This window comes from Microcaecilia unicolor, chromosome 5 (genome assembly GCF_901765095.1).
Source record: "Microcaecilia unicolor chromosome 5, aMicUni1.1, whole genome shotgun sequence".
Classification (NCBI taxonomy): domain Eukaryota; kingdom Metazoa; phylum Chordata; class Amphibia; order Gymnophiona; family Siphonopidae; genus Microcaecilia; species Microcaecilia unicolor.
In genome coordinates this window covers 68434859-68454972 of record NC_044035.1, presented here as the reverse complement: position 1 = coordinate 68454972, position 20114 = coordinate 68434859, and the positions used below count along the sequence as shown (strand labels likewise).

The 20114-nt window shown below is 40.7% G+C and overlaps 1 protein-coding gene across 1 annotated transcript in view; it reads left to right on the top strand.

The window, feature by feature from the left end:
- Window positions 1-20114, top strand: part of TCERG1L (transcription elongation regulator 1 like) — a 336955-nt gene that overhangs the window by 246786 nt on the left and 70055 nt on the right. The window contains 2 exon segments of the mRNA XM_030204960.1: window positions 13293-13384; window positions 16196-16284. Of these exon segments, the coding sequence (XP_030060820.1) occupies window positions 13293-13384; window positions 16196-16284 (181 nt within the window).

Sequence of the window (20114 nt, the reverse complement as noted above, 5' to 3'; positions counted from 1 at the left end):
GTGCATTTCCAGGCATTTTGCACTAATTTTTGTGCAATGGACACTTTAGTGAGTTCCTTTCCCAGTTTAGTAAATAGACTCCTAAATGACTGTGCTATGAAACTTATTTATTTATTTTTCTTACATTTGTACCCTGCACTTTCCCACACATAGCAGGTTCAATGCGGCTTACATATTATATACAGGTACTTATTTGTACCTGGGGCAATGGAGGGTTAAGTGACTTGTCCAGAGTCACAAGGAGCTGCCTGTGCCTGCAGTGGGAATTAAACCCAGTTCCCCATGACCAAAGTCCACCATTCTAACCACTAGACCACTCCTAGTATACTTGTATAATTACAAGTAATTATACAAACGAAAAATTAGAACCTTCTCTGCCAATTACCAGTTTTCAAACTTGTATTTTTACAGTGTATTTTAGATTTATGTCTCTATTTGCTACATACGTCATGAAGATATAGCATTTATGCCAGCGGATTTAACAATCACCCACCAACTTGAAACCAATAATTAACTTTTGAAATCCAGATTGTAGTTACTGACCTCACATTAGGTGGATCAAAAATGTTTTTGCTTTAGACCAGTGACGGCTAATTATATGATGTTGCTACTTCTCTTTTAGTATTAACTTTCTAGGAGAAGGACAAGTGACTAATGGCCCATTAAGTGTTGCTAGTAATGGGTTTGAAAGCTGTAAGTAATATTAATGGAAAGGCAAGGAGAGTGTTCTAAAGGATAACATTCCTGTTCTGATAGTGCAGGCAATACGGTTCTCAGAGAAAATGGCAAGTTATTAGCTGAATATCTTAATACTTTAGACTAAAGTAATGCTAACTTCATCCATGAATCACAAGGCTTCAAATATAAAAATGTGCTACTTAATAATGAATATAACATCTGTTATTAAGGCAGGGCACCTTTTATACATGTATATCCAGAGGGTACAAAATTTTGCACAGTTTCTACTAGTACATTGCCTGAGTTTGACATGGTGTGCTACGAGTATTTTTCTTTAAATAGCATATAAAAGTTCAAATGTCATAATCTAGGCTCTGAAACAGTCAACTCCACATAGAAAACTTGAAATCATAAAAAGATTATTAACGGAAGTAGAAGAATATTATGACTACATTCAAACACAGTAAAGCAGGGTACATAGGAACAGTGTGCAAAGATCATTTTAACCAAACAAAAACAAAATATATTGAGTACATAAGTACATAAGTAGTGCCATACTGGGAAAGACCAAAGGTCCATCTAGCCCAGCATCCTGTCACCGACAGTGGCCAATCCAGGTCAAGGGCACCTGGCACGCTCCCCAAACGTAAAAACATTCCAGACAAGTTATACCTAAAAATGCGGAATTTTTCCAAGTCCATTTAATAGCGGTCTATGGACTTGTCCTTTAGGAATCTATCTAACCCCTTTTTAAACTCCGTCAAGCTAACCGCCCGTACCACGTTCTCCGGCAACGAATTCCAGAGTCTAATTACACGTTGGGTGAAGAAAAATTTTCTCCGATTCGTTTTAAATTTACCACACTGTAGCTTCAACTCATGCCCTCTAGTCCTAGTATTTTTGGATAGCGTGAACAGTCGCTTCACATCCACCCGATCCATTCCACTCATTATTTTATACACTTCTATCATATCTCCCCTCAGCCGTCTCTTCTCCAAGCTGAAAAGCCCTAGCCTTCTCAGCCTCTCTTCATAGGAAAGTCGTCCCATCCCCACTATCATTTTCGTCGCCCTTCGCTGTACCTTTTCCAATTCTACTATATCTTTTTTGAGATACGGAGACCAGTACTGAACACAATACTCCAGGTGCGGTCGCACCATGGAGCGATACAACGGCATTATAACATCCGCACACCTGGACTCCATACCCTTCCTAATAACACCCAACATTCTATTCGCTTTCCTAGCCGCAGCAGCACACTGAGCAGAAGGTTTCAGCGTATCATCGACGACGACACCCAGATCCCTTTCTTGATCCGTAACTCCTAACGCGGAACCTTGCAAGACGTAGCTATAATTCGGGTTCCTCTTACCCACATGCATCACTTTGCACTTGTCAACATTAAACTTCATCTGCCACTTGCACGCCCATTCTCCCAGTCTCGCAAGGTCCTCCTGTAATTGTTCACATTCCTCCTGCGACTTGACGACCCTGAATAATTTTATGTCATCGGCGAATTTAATTACCTCACTAGTTATTCCCATCTCTAGGTCATTTATAAATACATTAAAAAGCAACGGACCCAGCACAGACCCCTGCGGGACCCCACTAACTACCCTCCTCCACTGAGAATACTGGCCACGCAATCCTACTCTCTGCTTCCTATCTTTCAACCAGTTCTTAATCCATAATAATACCCTACCTCCGATTCCATGACTCTGCAATTTCTTCAGGAGTCTTTCATGCGGGATCTGTATGCTAAGCACTGTTCCCTCTAAGTTGAGTGGGAGTTTTCCATAGGGTTACCATACATCCAGTTTTACTTGGATATGTCCTCTTTTTGAGGACATGGCCAGGCATCCGGGCAGGTTTTGCTAGCCTGCCTGTTTGTCCAGATTTGCATACCGCATGGCATGTTGCGAGCTTTGCAGGTGGCACAGAATGCTTCTGCCCGACTCCTTACTAGAGCAAGCAAGTTTAAGCATATTGCCCCACATTTAAAAAACTTTCATTGGTTGCCTATTGCTTGTTGGATTCAATTTAAACTGCTGGTTTTGATTTTTAAGGCATTGCATGATGAGGCTCCTTATGCTATGGTTCAAAAGCTGCAGAAGTATTATCCTACATGATCCTTGTGATTGCAGGATCAAGAATTGTTCCTTCTATCATCAGTATTTAACTACAGACTGTTCGTATGCAGATTTTTTCTGTTTTCAGACCTCAATTGTGGAATGCCTTGCCTCTTTATGTACAACAATCAACTTCTTTGGTGGTGTTTGAGAAACAGATAATGGCTTTGCTGTTTCAGAGAGAGTATTTTCTGAAGCATAGTTGGTGGGGGGGCTTGGGCTTCAAGATTAAGGTTCTGTTTATGTTATTTGAGTGTATTGAGGGTATTTTATGTGATTTGATTATGTTTGTTTTATTGTACTCTGCCCAGATTTTTGGATGGGCAGATTATAAATTTTTATAAATAAATGCATCCAAAATAAATCACTTTTGAAGGGTCCCGACCTGGGCCATGTTTCATATTGTAGCTGCTTCAAGGAACCCAAACACACCCAGTGCTGCTCATAAATTTGCTGAATTGTCTTTGTGCCAGTCTCTGCAACACAATCAGTTGGAAAAACACCATCAGAAAAAGCTCCCCACCCATAGTAGAATTCTAGTATAGTGTGAATCTTTCCGGCGCCTATCTTTGGGTGCCATTTACTGAATCCAGCTCCTAATGTCCAGGTTGTATATTAAAAAAAAAAAAAGTCCAGCAATTAAACATAGGAACATAAGAAATGCCATGCCAGTACTGCATCAGACCAAAGGTTTTTCAAGCCCAGCATTCTATTTCTAAAAGAGGCCAATATAGGTCAAATGTATATGGCAGGATCCTCCAAAATATGCTCAATACTATATGCACATAGCCAGAGATAGGCAGTGGCTTTCCCAAGTCTACCTGGCTAGCAACGATTTATGAATTTTCCTCCAGAACGTTATCAAAACCCCCTTCTCAACTCATCTCTTCTATCTGCTTTCACCATATCCATTGACAACAAATTCCACAATTTAACTGCAGTGAGTGAAAAATTATGTTCTCTGATTTCTTTTCAAAAGTGCCCCTTATATTGTTTGAAAGGTTAAACAACTATCCCCTATTTTCTACCCTACTCATGATATTATAGACCTCTATCATATCTACTCTCAGTCTTCTCTTCTCCAGCCTGAAGAGCCCTAACCTGATTTGCCTTGCCTTGTAGGGGAGCTGTTCCTTCCTCTTTCTCATTTTCATAGCTTTTGAGACTAGTTCTGCTATATCCTTTTTTAAGATATGCCTACCAGAATTGCACACAGCACAGAGACATAATGATTTAGGAACATAAAAAATGCTGTACCAAGCCAGACAAAAGTGTCATCAAGCCCAGCATCCTTTTCCAACAGCAGCCAATGCCAGGGTCTCAAAGAATAGATCCATTCCTTTTTACTTATAAGCAGGGATAAGCAGTGCCTTTCCTAGATCTATCTGGCTAATAATGATTTATTGACCTTTTCTTCAGAAACTTGTCTAAACACTTTTTAAAACCAAATTTTCTGGCTATAGATTTCACAGCTTAATTGTGCATTATGGGAACAAAAAAATGTTTCCACCAATTAGTTTTATTTTCAAGGACAGCATGTATTGATGATGCAATACAATACAATAACTCAAAACATGTCTCATACATCATTGTATCATCAAAGCCCAAACTTTGAACTTTATCATTGTTGTTTCCAGCTCGCATCCCCCTTCAAGTATAGAAATAATGTGAACTGCAACTTCAAGGGCTCATTTGTTCCTTATGAGCACCCTCCAAGTCATGAAAATATTTATACTCTTTTCTAGTTCAGCTTTGCTAACCCCCCCCCCCCCCAAGCATTTACTGACCTGTTCCTTATTGTAACCCATAAGGGGTTAATTAAATTAGTGTACCTGGGCTTCTGGTGCTGATGGGGTTGGAGTGGAATGCTGGGGCTGTGTCCGCCCGGGTTGTTGTTGGCGCGTCGGCGCGTTGGCGCTATAGCGAGGAGTCAGGATACAGGGGAACTGGGGAAGACCCGATTGGCCATTCGTGGGCGTCTGACGTCGACGTAATGACGTCAGACGCACGTTTTTGACGCAGGGCCAGGGATTCCATAGGTTTAAAGGGAACCGGCTCTTTTAAAAGTGCAGAGCCGGTTCCGAAGAGAATAATGAGCCAGCGTGGGACCGGAGGAAGTGAGGAGAAGTGCTCCGATGCACTCCCTCAGCGGTTTTATTTGTTTTTTAAAATAAATCGGTCAGCTGCGATGTTAGCGCTGCACGCGCTGAATAGATAGGAGAGACGGGTGCAGAGGTGGGCACGAGCCAGCCACTAGCTCGTGGACGGAGCTGAGCAGGAGGCTCGTGCCAGAAGAGAATAAGGAAATCTTTGGGTTTCAGAAACAAAAAGGTATTAATATTTGCATTTATTTAAACAGCTGTTTATTTCTTTAGGTTTAAAATGTATTTAATATAATGTGCAAATGCTTTATTTGTGTACTGGGGGTTTAGAGTGCCTGGGGCTCGTGCTTAGAGCTCGAGCTCTGGCAGAGATGTCATCAGGTTCTAAACGGAGCAGTTGGCAGTTGGGAGGTAGGTGCAAAGCTGACCAGACCTGTAGTATAGGTCTCTGGTCAGTGGAGAGTGAAAACATTATAAAACCGGACAAATTAGAGTTTTGGGAAACGTGTGTGTATAGAGAGTGATTTAATATGATTGATTAATTTGTCTAAAGCCTGCCGCGTCTTTAAAGGCTTTTTGAAGTTGTGGTTGGGAACTGTGTGAGCTGGCTGAAGTGTTTAGGATAACATAAATTAATACAGCCAGCAAGACTTAACTGTTAAATAAGCTGGTAAAGCTTGTGCAATGAACTACTTGTCCTGTGAGATGTACAGGACTAATATGACAGTTTAAATGTTCATTCCTTACTGTCAGATTAAGCAGGGGTTTTTGTGAATAATTTATAAGGAGGAAAGAAAATCCCTGCAGATTACAAAATTAATTTCTTTTATTGTTTAACACTTTAAAGTTAAAGTGCATACTGTGCTACTATGTGATTTCTGACTCAGAAGAGTTCAAACTCTCCGGTTTCCTTTGATGATCTCAGTGAGTCTGGTCATAAAGGAATAATTATTCTGAGAAACATTATTTGAAGGGTGGGATTAGATTAGGGTCAAACAATTATATATTTCTTTTATTGGGGAAGCTAGTTAGGGAAATATTTTTTTAAGAATAATTTATTGAAAAAAAACTATTTCTTTACAGAAGGAGGTAGGGTTTAGGGTTTTTCTTCATTGCTTTTTAAAGCTCAGGTTAGTAGGTACCCCGACACGTTCCTGCCTCTAGCTGACTGCAAAAATACGGTACCCAACGTTAAAGAAAGAAGAAGAGCAGAAGATATACAAGAAAGCAGCAAAACAAAAGCTAAGTTCATTGGCGTCCACATACAGAACAGCACAAAAACTGATTTACAAAAGACCAACAAAAGAGATAGAGAGAAAAACACAAACTATACTTACCTGATTGATAAAGGAGGAATCTGAAAAAGAAATAATAACAAAGAATCAATTCTTATAGAAGAGAGGAATGTTTAGTCAAAATCTTAAAATGAGATGCATATTTAGTTAATAAGCTTTGCTAAGATTAAATTATACTTATCTGATAAAATGTTGAAGTTGATCTGTTGAGTTGATATTGTACTGAAAAAAAAATATATTGAATTTGTTAAACGGATAGGAACTTGACATATATCCATAACCTAAATAAAAAGTATAATTTATTGAATTATCTATGTAAAAGTCATTTGTTCTCCTGAGTTATAACAAAAATATAATAACAAATTTAGTTTTATTTCCTCTTCCCATTTTAGAAATGGGAAGACGGGGCTAGTTTTAATGTCTGTACCTTAACCCTGTCCGATACACGATATTTTGCCCGAGGTATTCTAAGGGTATTGTAGGGTGAAGTATCGTGCCCAGGGTGAGGTCACAGTTACATTATCATGAACAATGAATTTATTAAAGAAGACCTTATTCCCTAATTAGCATAAAAGTGCTTCCCAAAAGCTTCATTGAGTGTCCCCTAGCCTTAGTACTATTTGATTTTCTTTTGTTTTATTTAGATTTTGCTCACACCTTTTTCAGTAATAGCTCAAGGTGAGTTACATTCAGGTACAGTGGATATTTCTTTGTTGCAGGAGGGCTCACAATCTAAGTTTGTACCTCAAGCAATGGAGGGTTAAGTGACTTGCCTAAGATCACAAGGAGCAGTAGTGGGATTTGAACTGGCCACACCTCTGGATTGCAAGACTGGTGCTCTAACCACTAGGCCACTCCTCCATGGGAGTGTTCCCAGCGGTAGTTGGTAGTGTAGCCACATTGCCATGCGCTGGTAAATGGTAAACAACTGTCTCCTATTCACTTGTTCTACCCCACAGACGGGTCCTTATATTAAGATGTGCTGAAAAATGGCCTGCAGTAGTGTAGGCGTGGGTTTTGGGCGTACACAGATCCATTTTTTCAACGCATCTTTTAAATGCCTTTTTAAAATGTTTGCTGAAAATGCATGTGCGTCAAAATAAAAATCGGTGCGCATCCATTTTGGGACCGAGACCCTACTACCAGCCATTGATTTAGCGGTAAGGTCTCTCACGTTAACCGTGAGGTAATTGTCTATGCGCATCAACTACTACTACTACTTATCATTTCTAAAGTACTACTAGACGTCCGCAGCGCTGTACACTTGAACATGAAGAGACAGTCCCTGCTCGACAGAGCTTACAATCTAATTAGGACAGACAAACAGGACAAACAAGAGATAAGGGAATATTAAAGTGAGGATAATAAAATAAGGGTTCTGAACAAGTGAACAAGGGTTAGGAGTTAAAAGCAGCATCAAAAAGGTGGGCTTTTAGCTTAGATTTGAAGACGGCCAAAGATGGAGCTTGACGTACTGGCTCAGGAAGTCTATTCCAGGCATATGGTGCAGCAAGATAAAAGGAACAGAGTCTGGAGTTAGCAGTGGAGGAGAAGGGTGCAGATAAGAGAGATTTACCCAGTGAACGGAGTTCCCGGGGAGGAATGTAGGGAGAGATGAGAGTGGAGAGGTACTGAGGAGCTGCAGAGTGAATGCACTTATAGGTCAATAAGAGGAGTTTGAACTGTATGTGGAAACGGATAGAAAGCCAGTGAAGTGACTTGAGGAGAGGGCTAATATGAGCATAACGACACTGGCGGAATATTAGTCGTGCAGCACAATTTTGAACAGATTGAAGAGGAGAGAGATGGCTAAGTTGGAGTTACTACCCAGTTTTCTGGTGCGTGTAATGGATGTGCATAAAAAATGAAATTCCTGCACAGGCCACATGGTAGCCAGGTGGTAACTCCAAATTGGCACATGTTGGGCGCCCATAGGCGCCTATGCAGCTTAGTAAAAGGGCTCCTCAGTTTTATAGATGTATCTCCTTAGTTGTGGCTTCCCTAAGCTGCAATGCCCTAACCTCTTTAGCATTTCTCCATAGAGGAGCCATTCCATCCACTTTATCATTTTTGTCACTCTGAAACATTTCCAGCTCTGCAGTCACAACACAAATCAATACAGAGGCATTATGATATTCACTGTTTTATTTCCCATAAATACCTAGTATTTTATTTGCATTATTGATTACCATGGCAAACTAAGCTGAGAATTTCAACCATAAGTGTAGTTTACCTTCTTTTTTTGGTAGGGAGGGGTAAAGGGTGGGAAGCTAAAATTTGTAGTGAGAGGATTCATTTTCTCTCTGTCTCCTCAGATTGGCACTGATTAGCTTTTCTCCCCCACCAACACATACATACTCTTGCTTCATACATACACATACAACTATTCTCTCACCACTTACATCTCTCAAGTCTGCTGCCACCAGCCTCTCAAAATTGACACCTGTTCAGTTGTAGCTGTAGCAGGGTGACACACACAGCAAAACCCCCTGTATTTCTTTATCTATTCTTATTATCTTCATGTATATTTCTTTTGTATTATCCTTTTGTATTCTTTTGTATTATCAAATATATTTTCACTTATCTAGTTTTTCCTTATTCTTTTTTTTTTTTTTACATTTCCTCTCCTTTCTGACTTCATAGTGTCTTTTTTTCTGTAACCCATTTTGGGGTCCTTTTACTAAGGTGCGTTGATAAATGGCCTGCAGTAGTGTAGGCATGTGTTTTGGGCGCACGCAGATCCATTTTTCAGCGCACCTGCAAAAAATGCCTTTTTAAAAATTTTGCTGAAAGTGGATGTGCGGCAAAATCAAAATTGACGTGCATCCATTTTGGGTCTGAGACCTTTCCACCAGCCATTGACCTAACGGTAAAGTCTCATGCGGTAACTGGGTGGTAATGACCTATGGCCGTCAAATGCCATTTGGCGCATGTCCGATACGCATGTCCGAAAATATTATTTTTTTTGGACGCGCGTATCGGACATGCACCAAAAATGAAATTACCGCAAGATCCACATGGTAGCCGGGCAGTAACTCCATTTTCTCGCACATTGGACACATGTACATGCTTATGTGTCTTAGTAAAAGGGCCCCTTTATTTTCTCAGGATTTCTCGATTTTTCCAGCCTGCTATAGTTTTTTTTTTCTTTAACGCTGTACACTCCTATTTTGTTTTCATTTCTGGTATATTTTTCTTTATCCTTCCTATACTTTTACATTCTTCTCTCCCTCCCCTCCTGTTCCTCACCTCCCTACTCACAACCTGCACACTCCCCTTACTTCTCACCTACCCACTGACAGCCTGTCCCTATCTCTTCATAAATCCCTTAAGGGTCCTTTTACTAAGGTGTGCTGAAAAATGGGCTGTGCTAGTGTAGGCACGTTTTGGATGCACGCAGATCCATTTTTCAGCATGCCTGTTAAGAAGACCTCTTTTTTTTGCCGAAAATGGACATGCGGCAAAATTTAAATTGTCATGCATCCATTTTGGGTCTGAGACCTTACCGCCACCCATTCACTTAGTGATAAGGTCTCACATGTTAAGCAGGCGGTAATCGTCAACGTGCATACAATGCCAATTACCGCCCAGTTTTTGCCACACACCGGAAAATAACATACATTTTCCGAAGCGTGTTTTGGACGCATGTAAAAAATGAAATTACCGCCCAGGCCACACGGTAGCCAGGTGGTAACTCTGAATTGATGCGTGTTAGGCGCATGTAGGCGCTTATGCAGTGTAGTAAAAGGGCCCCTTAATCTTTCAACTTTTTCCTCATCTTTTCCTCCACCCTCTTCTTCCTTGTTTCTGTATCTTGAGGACAGGAAAAGTCATTCATCTCTATTATGGATTTAGGGGCCCTTTTACTAAGTCATGGTAAAATGTGGCCTGTGCTATTTTGGGCATGTGAAAGTGGCATGTGCTGGACACTTTTTACCATGACAGGAAAAAGACCCATTATTAAAAATGGGGCAGTAAATGGCCTTGATCTAATATTAAAATTAGCATGTGGCCATTTACTGCCTGAGCCCTTACCACCACCTATTTAGAAGGTGGTAAGGGCTCACGTGCTAATCCTGTGGTAATCGGTCAGCGTGTGACAATGTGGCTACACTACTGATTACCGCTAGGAACACTCCCACAGTAGAAAACAGAAAATTATGTGCTACCATGGGAAACTGTGCATGTCAGCTTCGGAACTACCAACAGGGTCTCACAGTACCCTGGCAATAGGGCCAATTTGACATGCTACCCACATGGTAGCTCTACTGCTCCTTTGTAAAAGGGCACCTTAAACATTTGAAAGCTAGCTGCACTGTATTATCAAGGACAAAGGTAATTAAAACATGATCAGTTTCATATCATAGGATAATAGACTTTTAAAACACTACTTATTTTAGGGTTCTTTTACTAAGGTGTGCTTGTGAATTTAGCGTGCACTAATGATAAGACGCCCATTATATTCCTGTGGGTGTCTTATCATATAGCGCATGCTAATCATTAGTGCATTCTAAATCTGTTGGTTCACTGTAGTAAAAGGATCCCTTTATGTGCTGAAAGTATTAACAAATCCAATATATGGCCCTTAATATGAGTAGGAGTTTGAGTTAACACTTCTAACTCTACAGATCTTAAAAAGGAATTGCAAACTTCAGATAGGTTTGCATCATCATCCAGATAAAAATTAAGGGCCCCTTTTACCAAGCTGTGGCAAAAGGGGGCCTGCGCTGGGATTTGGCAAATGTTTTTGATGTGAGCCAAGGCCCCCTTTTACCGCAGTGGGTAAAAGTTAGGTGTTTATTTTTTTCAGTGAAGCACTTGCCGCGCAGCCATTTCAGGGGATGGGGATCCCTTACTGCCACCCATTGAGGTAGTAGTAAGGGCTCCCGCGCTAACCCGGTGGTAACCGGGCAGCCCTCATGGAAAGGAAATTACATCAGATGAAGGCAGGACACTGAGAGGGAAGGGAAGCAAGGAGGTGAGCCTGCCTGCTGCCTTCACTGCCACCAATGCTGCGACTTGAGGTAAAATAAAAGGTTTCAATGCAGGGCGGTGGGAACGGAAAGTTGGGGAGCTGAGGGCAGGCAGGTGGGGCTGTGTTTGGAACAGGAACTCGGGGGCAGGTGGAGGCTGGGGCTAGTCACTGGACATGGATGGGAGGGGAGGATAGGGGGCAAAGGAGAATCACTGGACATGAAGGGGAGGGCAGAGGAGAATCGCTGGACATGGATGGGAGGGAAGGATAGAGGCAAAGGAGAATTGCTGGACATGGATGATTAGGGGACGGCAGAGGAGAATCGCTGGACATGGATGGGAGGGGAGGGCAGGGGAGAGAGGAGAGTTGCTGGACATGGATGGATGGATGGAGGGGAGGGCAGGAAAAATGCTGGATATGGCTGGAGGAGAGGCAAGACAGGAAGGAAATGCACATGGATGGAGGGAGGGGAGGAGAGAGAGGAGAAATGCTGGACATGGATGGAGTGGAGGGCAGGGAAGAGCAGCAGAATAAGCCCTGGAAATGGAGTTAAGGGATCAGATAGAGAGCAGCAGAATCAGAGACTGGGACCAACATAATTAGAAAAACAAAGTCGCCAGACAAAAAGGTAGAAAAATTATTTTATTTTCATTTTAGTGTTTGGAATATGTCCAATTTGAGAATTTACATCTGCTGTCTTATTTTGCATTGGGTATAACATAAGTACATAAGTAATGCCACACTGGGAAAAGACCAAGGGTCCATCGAGCCCAGCATCCTGTCCACGACAGCGGCCAATCCAGGCCAAGGGCACCTGGCAAGCTTCCCAAATGTACAAACATTCTATACTTGTTATTCCTGGAATTGTGGATTTTTCCCCAGTCCATTTAGTAGCGGTTTATGGACTTGTCCTTTAGGAAACCGTCCAACCCCTTTTTAAACTCTGCTAAGCTAACCACCTTCAGCACTTTCTCCGGCAACGAATTCCAGAGTTTAATTATACGTTGGGTGAAGAAAAATTTCTACGATTTGTTTTAAATTTACTACACTGTAGTTTCACCGCATGCCCCCTAGTCCTAGTATTTTTGGAAAGCGTGAATAGACGCGTCACATCCACCTGTTCCACTCCACTCATTATTTTATATACCTCAATCTTGTCTCCCCTCAGCCGTCTCTTCTCCAAGCTGAATAGCCCTAGCCTCCTTAATCTTTCTTCATAGGGAAGTCGTCCCATCCCCGCTATCATTTTAGTCGCCCTTCGCTGCACCTTTTCCAATTCTACTATATCTTTCTTGAGATGCGGCGACCAGAATTGAACACAATACTCAAGGTGCGGTCGCACCATAGAGCGATACAATGGCATTATAACATCCTCACATCTGTTTTCCATACCTTTCCTAATAATACCCAACATTCTATTCGCTTTCCTAGTCGCAGCAGCACACTGAGCAGAAGGTTTCAGCGTATTATCGACGACGACACCCAGATCCCTTTCTTGGTCCGTAACTCCTAACGTGGAACCTTGCATGACGTAGCTATAATTCGGGTTCTTTTTTCCCACATGCATCACCTTGCACTTGCTAACATTAAACGTCATCTGCCATTTAGCCGTCCAGTCTCCCAGTCTCGTAAGGTCCTCTTGTAATTTTTCACAATCCTGTCGCGATTTAACGACTTTGAATAACTTTGTGTCATCAGCAAATTTAATTACCTCGCTAGTTACTCCCATCTCTAAATCATTTATAAATATATTAAAAAGCAGCGGTCCTAGCTGGAGCTGTAACAGCTTACAGAAATTATTTATAAGGAAAAAAAAATCACAAGTTATTTTTTTCTCCTAAACTGGTATAGTATTTTCAATGATACCTGTTTATATGCGCCATGGCTGGTATAAGGGGTGTGGCTACTGTGGGTGTGGATACAATATGGGAAGGAGCCAAATATGGTGACTCAACCCATAATGAGTACTGGTACCTTTTTTCCTACAAAAAAAGCACTGCTTTCAAGGCTTGTAGTTTTTCACTTGTTGGTAAACGTCATCATTGGCCTGTTCCTTGGCATTGTAAACATAATAGTTATAGTAATATCAGTTTTTAAAACTATCTTTCCACAGATAAAAGAAAAGAAGCAGGCAGAGCATCTTGTTCCACAGCTTTGATTTTACATGCCGATAGGAAAAACAAGTCAAGAGAGTACAATAATAAGGTTTGTGTTCTAATAATTCATGTGCTAAAGGTTTTGATGGCTGAAACATTTCAAAAGAAATGAAGCAAGATCCAATATAAAATTAGTAGTAGTGGCATTTATGAATATTCAACCATTTAATCACATTTTTTTGTTGAATTTTTATGATTTCTTTTGTGACAGTTTCATTACTAGTTTACAGTATGAAAAATGAAAGTCTCGCCGCTTTGTGGGAGATTATGTTCTAGTCCTACTAGAGCCTTACTTCCTTCCATTCAATTTAACATATTTTCCCAACCTGAAAATTCTGATTCCACACACACTAAAAATATTGTGGGTATTTTAGTATAAATTTGGTCTGATACATTATATTGAGATAAGATGCACTGTCTGTCCCACAGTGATATAGCATTGTTTATTCAAATCTCACTTGGAACTACAAGAAAAAAGATGTTTACCCTCACTTCTTACCATCAAATAGATCTTATTTAGCTGGAACATTTTTTAACTATCTATGGGCCTGACTTACTAATGTGTATTAATGTGTAAACATGTGCTAATGCACATTAGTATACACTGATGCAAGTTATGTGCTTAGGGTCACTTTTGGGGTAATCAGTTACTGCAGTTACTGCGGGGTTAACGCAGGAGCCTTACTGCCTCCTAAATAGGTGGCGGTAAGGACTCTCCCAGGAAATAGCTGTTAAAACTTACCACATGGCCATTTACTTTTTTTAAAACAGGTTTTTACCCTTAGGTGTCCTTTTACTAAGCTGCAATACAAAGTACTAGTGCTGGGGGCCATTTTTGCCATGGCCATGCAGTAAGATTGTTCTTAACGCGTGGCCATGCGGGGGAGGAACACTTACCATTGAGGTGGTAGTAAGGGCTCCCTTGCTAATCCAGCAGTAACCGGGTAGCATGCAGCGCTGGCCGATTACCGCCAGGTTTGCGTTGCACTAGAAAATAGCCAGCCATTTTCCCTAGTGCAGCAAATGGAGCGAGCTGGGGCTGGAACTACCATTGGCACCCACGTTGGGCTGGCGGTAGTTCCAGAATAGTATTTGGTAAGCCCGCATTGGGCTTACTGCCGCTTTGTAAAAGAGCCCATTAATTAGCAAGCAGACAACACTGACTAATGGATTTTGTATTAAATAATGGGACCCTCTTACTAAACTGCATTAAGTGCTAATGTGTACTTAACATGGGGAAAATGGCCTAAAACAGGACACGGTAAAGTATTTTGCATATGTTTTGCTGTTTGCATGTGCTAACCACATGGTTTTTTTTTGTGTGTGTTTTTTATTTGGGAGGGAATTGTTACGGGTGGAGAATGGGTGTAGAAATGCTATTCAGCTAGTGTGCTAACAGTGCACATTAACCCACAGGTTCTGTATATGGCACACAGAATAGTACATCCAAATTTGAGCACATGCCCAAGATGCACATGCAAATTAATTGAGTAGCGAGCTGATTGATATCAATAATTGGGTGCTAACAACCCATTATTGACATTTATTGCCACTTGCCCTTTTACAAAGGCACGGTAGGCTCTATGCACGTGCGACATGCATCAAACTGAGACTACTGCCAGGCTAGCATGCCCCCTTGACAGTAATTTTGGATTTGCCATGTGCTCATAACGCTGGGAAAAATTATTATTTTTTATTTCCTACCATACGTGGCATTTCTGGCATTAATCAGCAGTTGGTGCGCGCCGACTGGTCACCACACATGTAATGTGTGAGCCCTTACCGCTAGGTCAATGGATGGCGGTAAGGTCTTAGGGTGAAAATGGATGCATGCTGGTTTCAATTTTAGCAAACGTCCATTTTCTGGTCCCTTAAAAAAGGCCATTTTTCCTAGACATGGTAAAAAATAGCCCAGCGTGCGCCCAAAAGACTTGCTCGCACTACCACAGGCTTAGTAAAAGGACCCTTAGTAAATTTTGCACGCACTTCTGGCTATGCGCTATTCTATAAGACATGGTGCCATGGGCCTATTAAGGGCATTCCACAGTTGTGCACATGGAATTATAGAATATGACCTCAGTACCCCAAACTTGGTACCAGCATTTATATCAGGTTTAAGCAGGCGTAAGTCTATTGCCTAAAGTTAAGCATGGGAATTGGATCTATGGATTATTCTATAAAGGACACACTCCCTTTATAGAATCACGCTTAGTGCCGATTTTTATTTTATGATGCTGAATTTTAAGCACCGTTTAGTGAATCCAGCCCTAGCTGAATTACGCTGATTTAATATGGGAACCCTTAGCACCTCCTAAATAGCAGGCGGTAAGTGCTCCTGAATTATTTTTTTTTTCAGTGGCTGCACACTAATGCTAACATTAGTGCATTGCCAGAAAAAGATATAATTGAAAAAGGCCAAATTTATGACCACGTGGGGGAAAGTCCTGCAAAGCCCATTTACTAGCACAGCTTAATAAAAGAACCTCAATTAGCAAACCAAGACCCATGCCAGGTCCTTTCTACAATGCTATGGAATGTGGTAAATATTTAATTTCTTAGTAATGGGAACCTTATAAACATGCAGGTGTAGCTGCTTTGAAAGGTGATGTGTGAATATAATAATTAACTTCAAAGAACAGAAATATCACAGCAGACACTGCTGAGGCAATTATTCATCATCTTTCCCATTAACATCTCATCTTGCTGAAGGAATTATTTGTTGGAATTACATTTATGTTTGCTCTAATGGACTTACCAATGCAAGCAATGAATTTCAGATGACCATAATAATATTTTTTACAAGTATGCCTAATTGTTAATATTGGCTAACTTCCATCTGTTTTTATTGTGTCCTATCAAGGACCAAACAGTAAAAGTGGACTCTGATGATGGTGGTAAATCGCAAGACAATAAGCCAGTAGCATCTACACCTGTACCTGGATCATCCTGGTAAGTCTATTTAGACTTTATAGAAAAGCATCAACCAATTATTACTTTGTACCAAATACTATAAGTTAAGGAGCCCATTATTCAACAAAAGCTGAGCCCCTAAATTTAAGCCCTAAGGGGCTCTTTTACTAAGTTGCGTAAGTGCCTACGTGCACCCAACGTGCGCCAATTCCGAGTTACCACCTGGCTACCATGTGACCCGGCGGTAATTTCATTTTTGATGTGCGTCCAGTATGCACTCCAGAAAATACATTTTATTTTCTCACACGCGGTGCGACGGGTGGTGAAAGGCATTTGACATGCATAGACCATACGACCTTACCGCTAAGTCAATGGCTGGCAGTAAGGACTCAGACCCAAAATGGGCGCGCGCCAATTTTCATTTTAACACACGTCCATTTTGAGTCAAAATTTTTAAAAAGGCATTTTTACAGGTGCACTGAAAAATGAATCCGTGCACGTCCAAAACATGTGCCTACACTACCGCAGCCATTTTTCAGTGCACTTAGTAAAAGGACCCCTGAGTTAGACTCCTAAATTTGTGCTCTGTTTTCAGTCAAACTTAGAAGCCTATAAATTTTCAGGTGTGCATTCATCCTAAATTAGGAGCTTAAAAGCTATATGGGCAATTCTATAAGGGGTGCCTAAATTTAAGAGCTAATTGGCCCTTTTAACATATGCCCATGCTACCGCAGGTCACATTTTACTATGGCTTAGTAAAAGGACCCCTATGGGCTGGATTCAGTAAATGGTGCTCAAAAATTAGCGCCAAAACAATAGGGTTTGAACGGTGCTCTATAATTACCACTACTACAACTTATCATTTCTAAAGTGCTACTAGACATACGCAGCGCTGTACACTTGAACATGAAGAGACAGCCCCTCCTCGACAGAGCTTACAATCTAATTAGGACAGACAAACAGGACAAACAAGAGATAAGGGAATATTAAAGTGAGGATGATAAAATAAGGGTTCTGAACAAGTGAATAAGGGTTAGGAGTTAAAAGCAGCATCAAAAAGGTGGGCTTTTAGCCTAGATTTGAAGATGGCCAGAGATGGAGCTTGACGTACCACTCAGGAAGTCTATTCCAGGCATATGGTGCAGCAAGATAAAAGGAACAGAGTCTGGAGTTACCAGTGGAGGAGAAGGGTGCAGATAGGAAAGATTTACCCAGTGAACGGAGTTCCCGGGGAGGAATGTATGGAGAGATGAGAGTGGAGAGGTACTGAGGAGCTGCAGAGTGAATGTACTATAGTGGGCATCAGGAGTATGTTTTTTTTTTAATTTCCTGGCGCCCTTTTGATTCCTGCTGTTACCTGATGGTCAGTTTATTATTTATTGATTTTTAACATATTTTTATATATATTTTTAGACCTTTAGTATGACATCAGACTTTATTCAGCTCCTTGTGTCCTGTTGGCCTTCAGTATTGGTATGCAGGCACACTTTTCTTTCCTTCCTTCTTTCTTTTTCAGGTTATTTATTATTAATAATTCATTCATTCATATTTTATCTCTCTCTCTCTCTGCATTTGGACTATAGTTTTTTTTTCACTTTTTTCACCCACTTCTCCTTAGACAACTTTATTCACTTTGGATATCACTTTCATTTTAGGAATACACTCATTATCTATATCACTTCTTGTATCCATTCATATTTGAGCACATGTTCACATGATATACACCTTTAACATTCTTACTATTTTTCTGTTTATTTACTTTTTTGTAAGGACTCCTGAGGAAGGTTAATGCCGAAACACGGACTGTATTGGGTCTTTGTCACATAATAAAGACTGATTTTGTCTTATCCAACTCATCGCAGTGGTCATTTCCACTACTGTGTTTTGCTTATACTACTTCTTGTGGGATTCATTGGCTTCTCCTTTTGTTGGACTTCTTCATAGATCTGGTGACACAGATTTAGTGCTACCCCTACAGCAGACACTTAGTTGTGTCTCGGAGCAAGTGTAGATTCTGCTTATTTTTTCAACTGCAACATAGATTCCCTATCAGGAGGGGTGGAGTATCTGGCACTGATGTGGGGCCATGATGAGGGAGGCATTGACCTGTGTTCGTGGGGTTAGTGACATTTTATTTATTTATTTTATTTATTAGGATTTATTTACCGCCTTTTTGAAGGAATTCACTCAAGGCGGTGTACAGTGCTTCCCTACAGCAGGCACTTGGTCATGCCTTTCATGAGATGTAAACTCTGTTTATTTTTTCCATTGCAGATGTGGATTCCCTATGTAAAATAGGGAATGCTCATCTGTATTGTCATCCCACCAGACCACTCCCTCCACCCACCCTTTGCCATTTGGATGTAGTGAGCTTCCACACATCTGAATAGTCCCTGTTTTGAAATTGCTTATAAACATCTGAACCTCTACAGAATTTAAAGGCTGTCATTTAGACATGGATGATTCTAAGATAAGCACCATAGTGCAGAATAAAAGTTATTGTGGTTTCATGTAGTTTTACAGGCTATGAAACACATTCTAAAAATATTTATTAACAGTCTATGACTGAGATATGTTGCATTTATTTTATACAACTGATACAATACACCACTTTTATGGAACAAACATAACATGAAAGCTTAAATAAACTGTCAGCTTGGATTGTGTATGAAAAATAAAAAAGTTTATAAAGGCCATGGCATTTTGACAGTATTTCTTGTCTGGCCTAGTAGTTTCCCCTTGCTCCTTTGGGCCCCCAGGGCTGGGATTTTAGCCCTTATTCATAACTTTTCTATGATTTCCCACTATTTGATAGCTCCTCAAATTTACTTACCCACAGACAATTCTCAGATCCTTAGTAGTAGTAGTTATTATTTCTAAAGTCCTACCGAGTGTACATAGCACTCTACAGACACACTCAAGAGACAGTCCACATTCTACAGAGCTTACAACCTAGTCAAGACCAGCACACACGACAATCAAGAGATTCTAGGAGAATTAAAGAAAATAAGTCATTGCCGTATAAACAGGCTCTAACAGATGAGTTTTTAGCCTGGATTTGAGTATGGCATGACACTCCAACTCAGGAAATCTGTCCAAGCAAATGGCTCAACAAGAGTGAAAGTGTAGAAATGAGAATTAACAATGGAGAAAAAGTCACATATAAGAGTTTCTTGTATCCTACAATTGTAGGATCTAGATTTGTCCATTAGATGTTCTTACTATGTGAAGACCAGGACTCCTCCTCTTCAAACATCATTAAATGATGATGCCTCTAGTCCATCAGGCCCAGCTAGCCCAGGGAGCAGTCTAGAAAATTGAACCTATGTCTTCTGCATGGCAGTATGCAGCACTGCCACTGAACAATCTTTTTACACTACATAGACCTCATGTCTAGTGTGAAGAGACAAAAATGTGCTTTGAGCAAAAAAATATCCTAAAATGCCTGGAAAGTTGCAAAAAGGACCAGATTTAAGGTGGTTTGTGCTATTTTTCATGCAGAGTGCAGTGTCTGTTTATATTAACGTTTATTTAAATATGATATTAATAAACTACTGCAATGCAACTTATTAATACCAAAAACTGTGAAATAAGTATGCATAAAAGGCCTTGTAACATTATGACTCCTTTGGGATAAAAAAAAGGCTCATTTTGAGTTGTGGTGCAATTTAAAGGGCCCTTATGGCCCTCTTTGGAGTCCCCCTTTTCCCCTACCCTTGTGGCCTGCAGTTCCACAACTTCCTTTCCCGGCCCTGACACAGAGTGTGTAATGGATTAAAACAATCCTCCTAGGTTTTCCACCCTGGGGATACTTCATGGTCCTGGTTGCGTCAGTTCACTCAGCTCCAGCTGGGGGCATAAATAGCCAA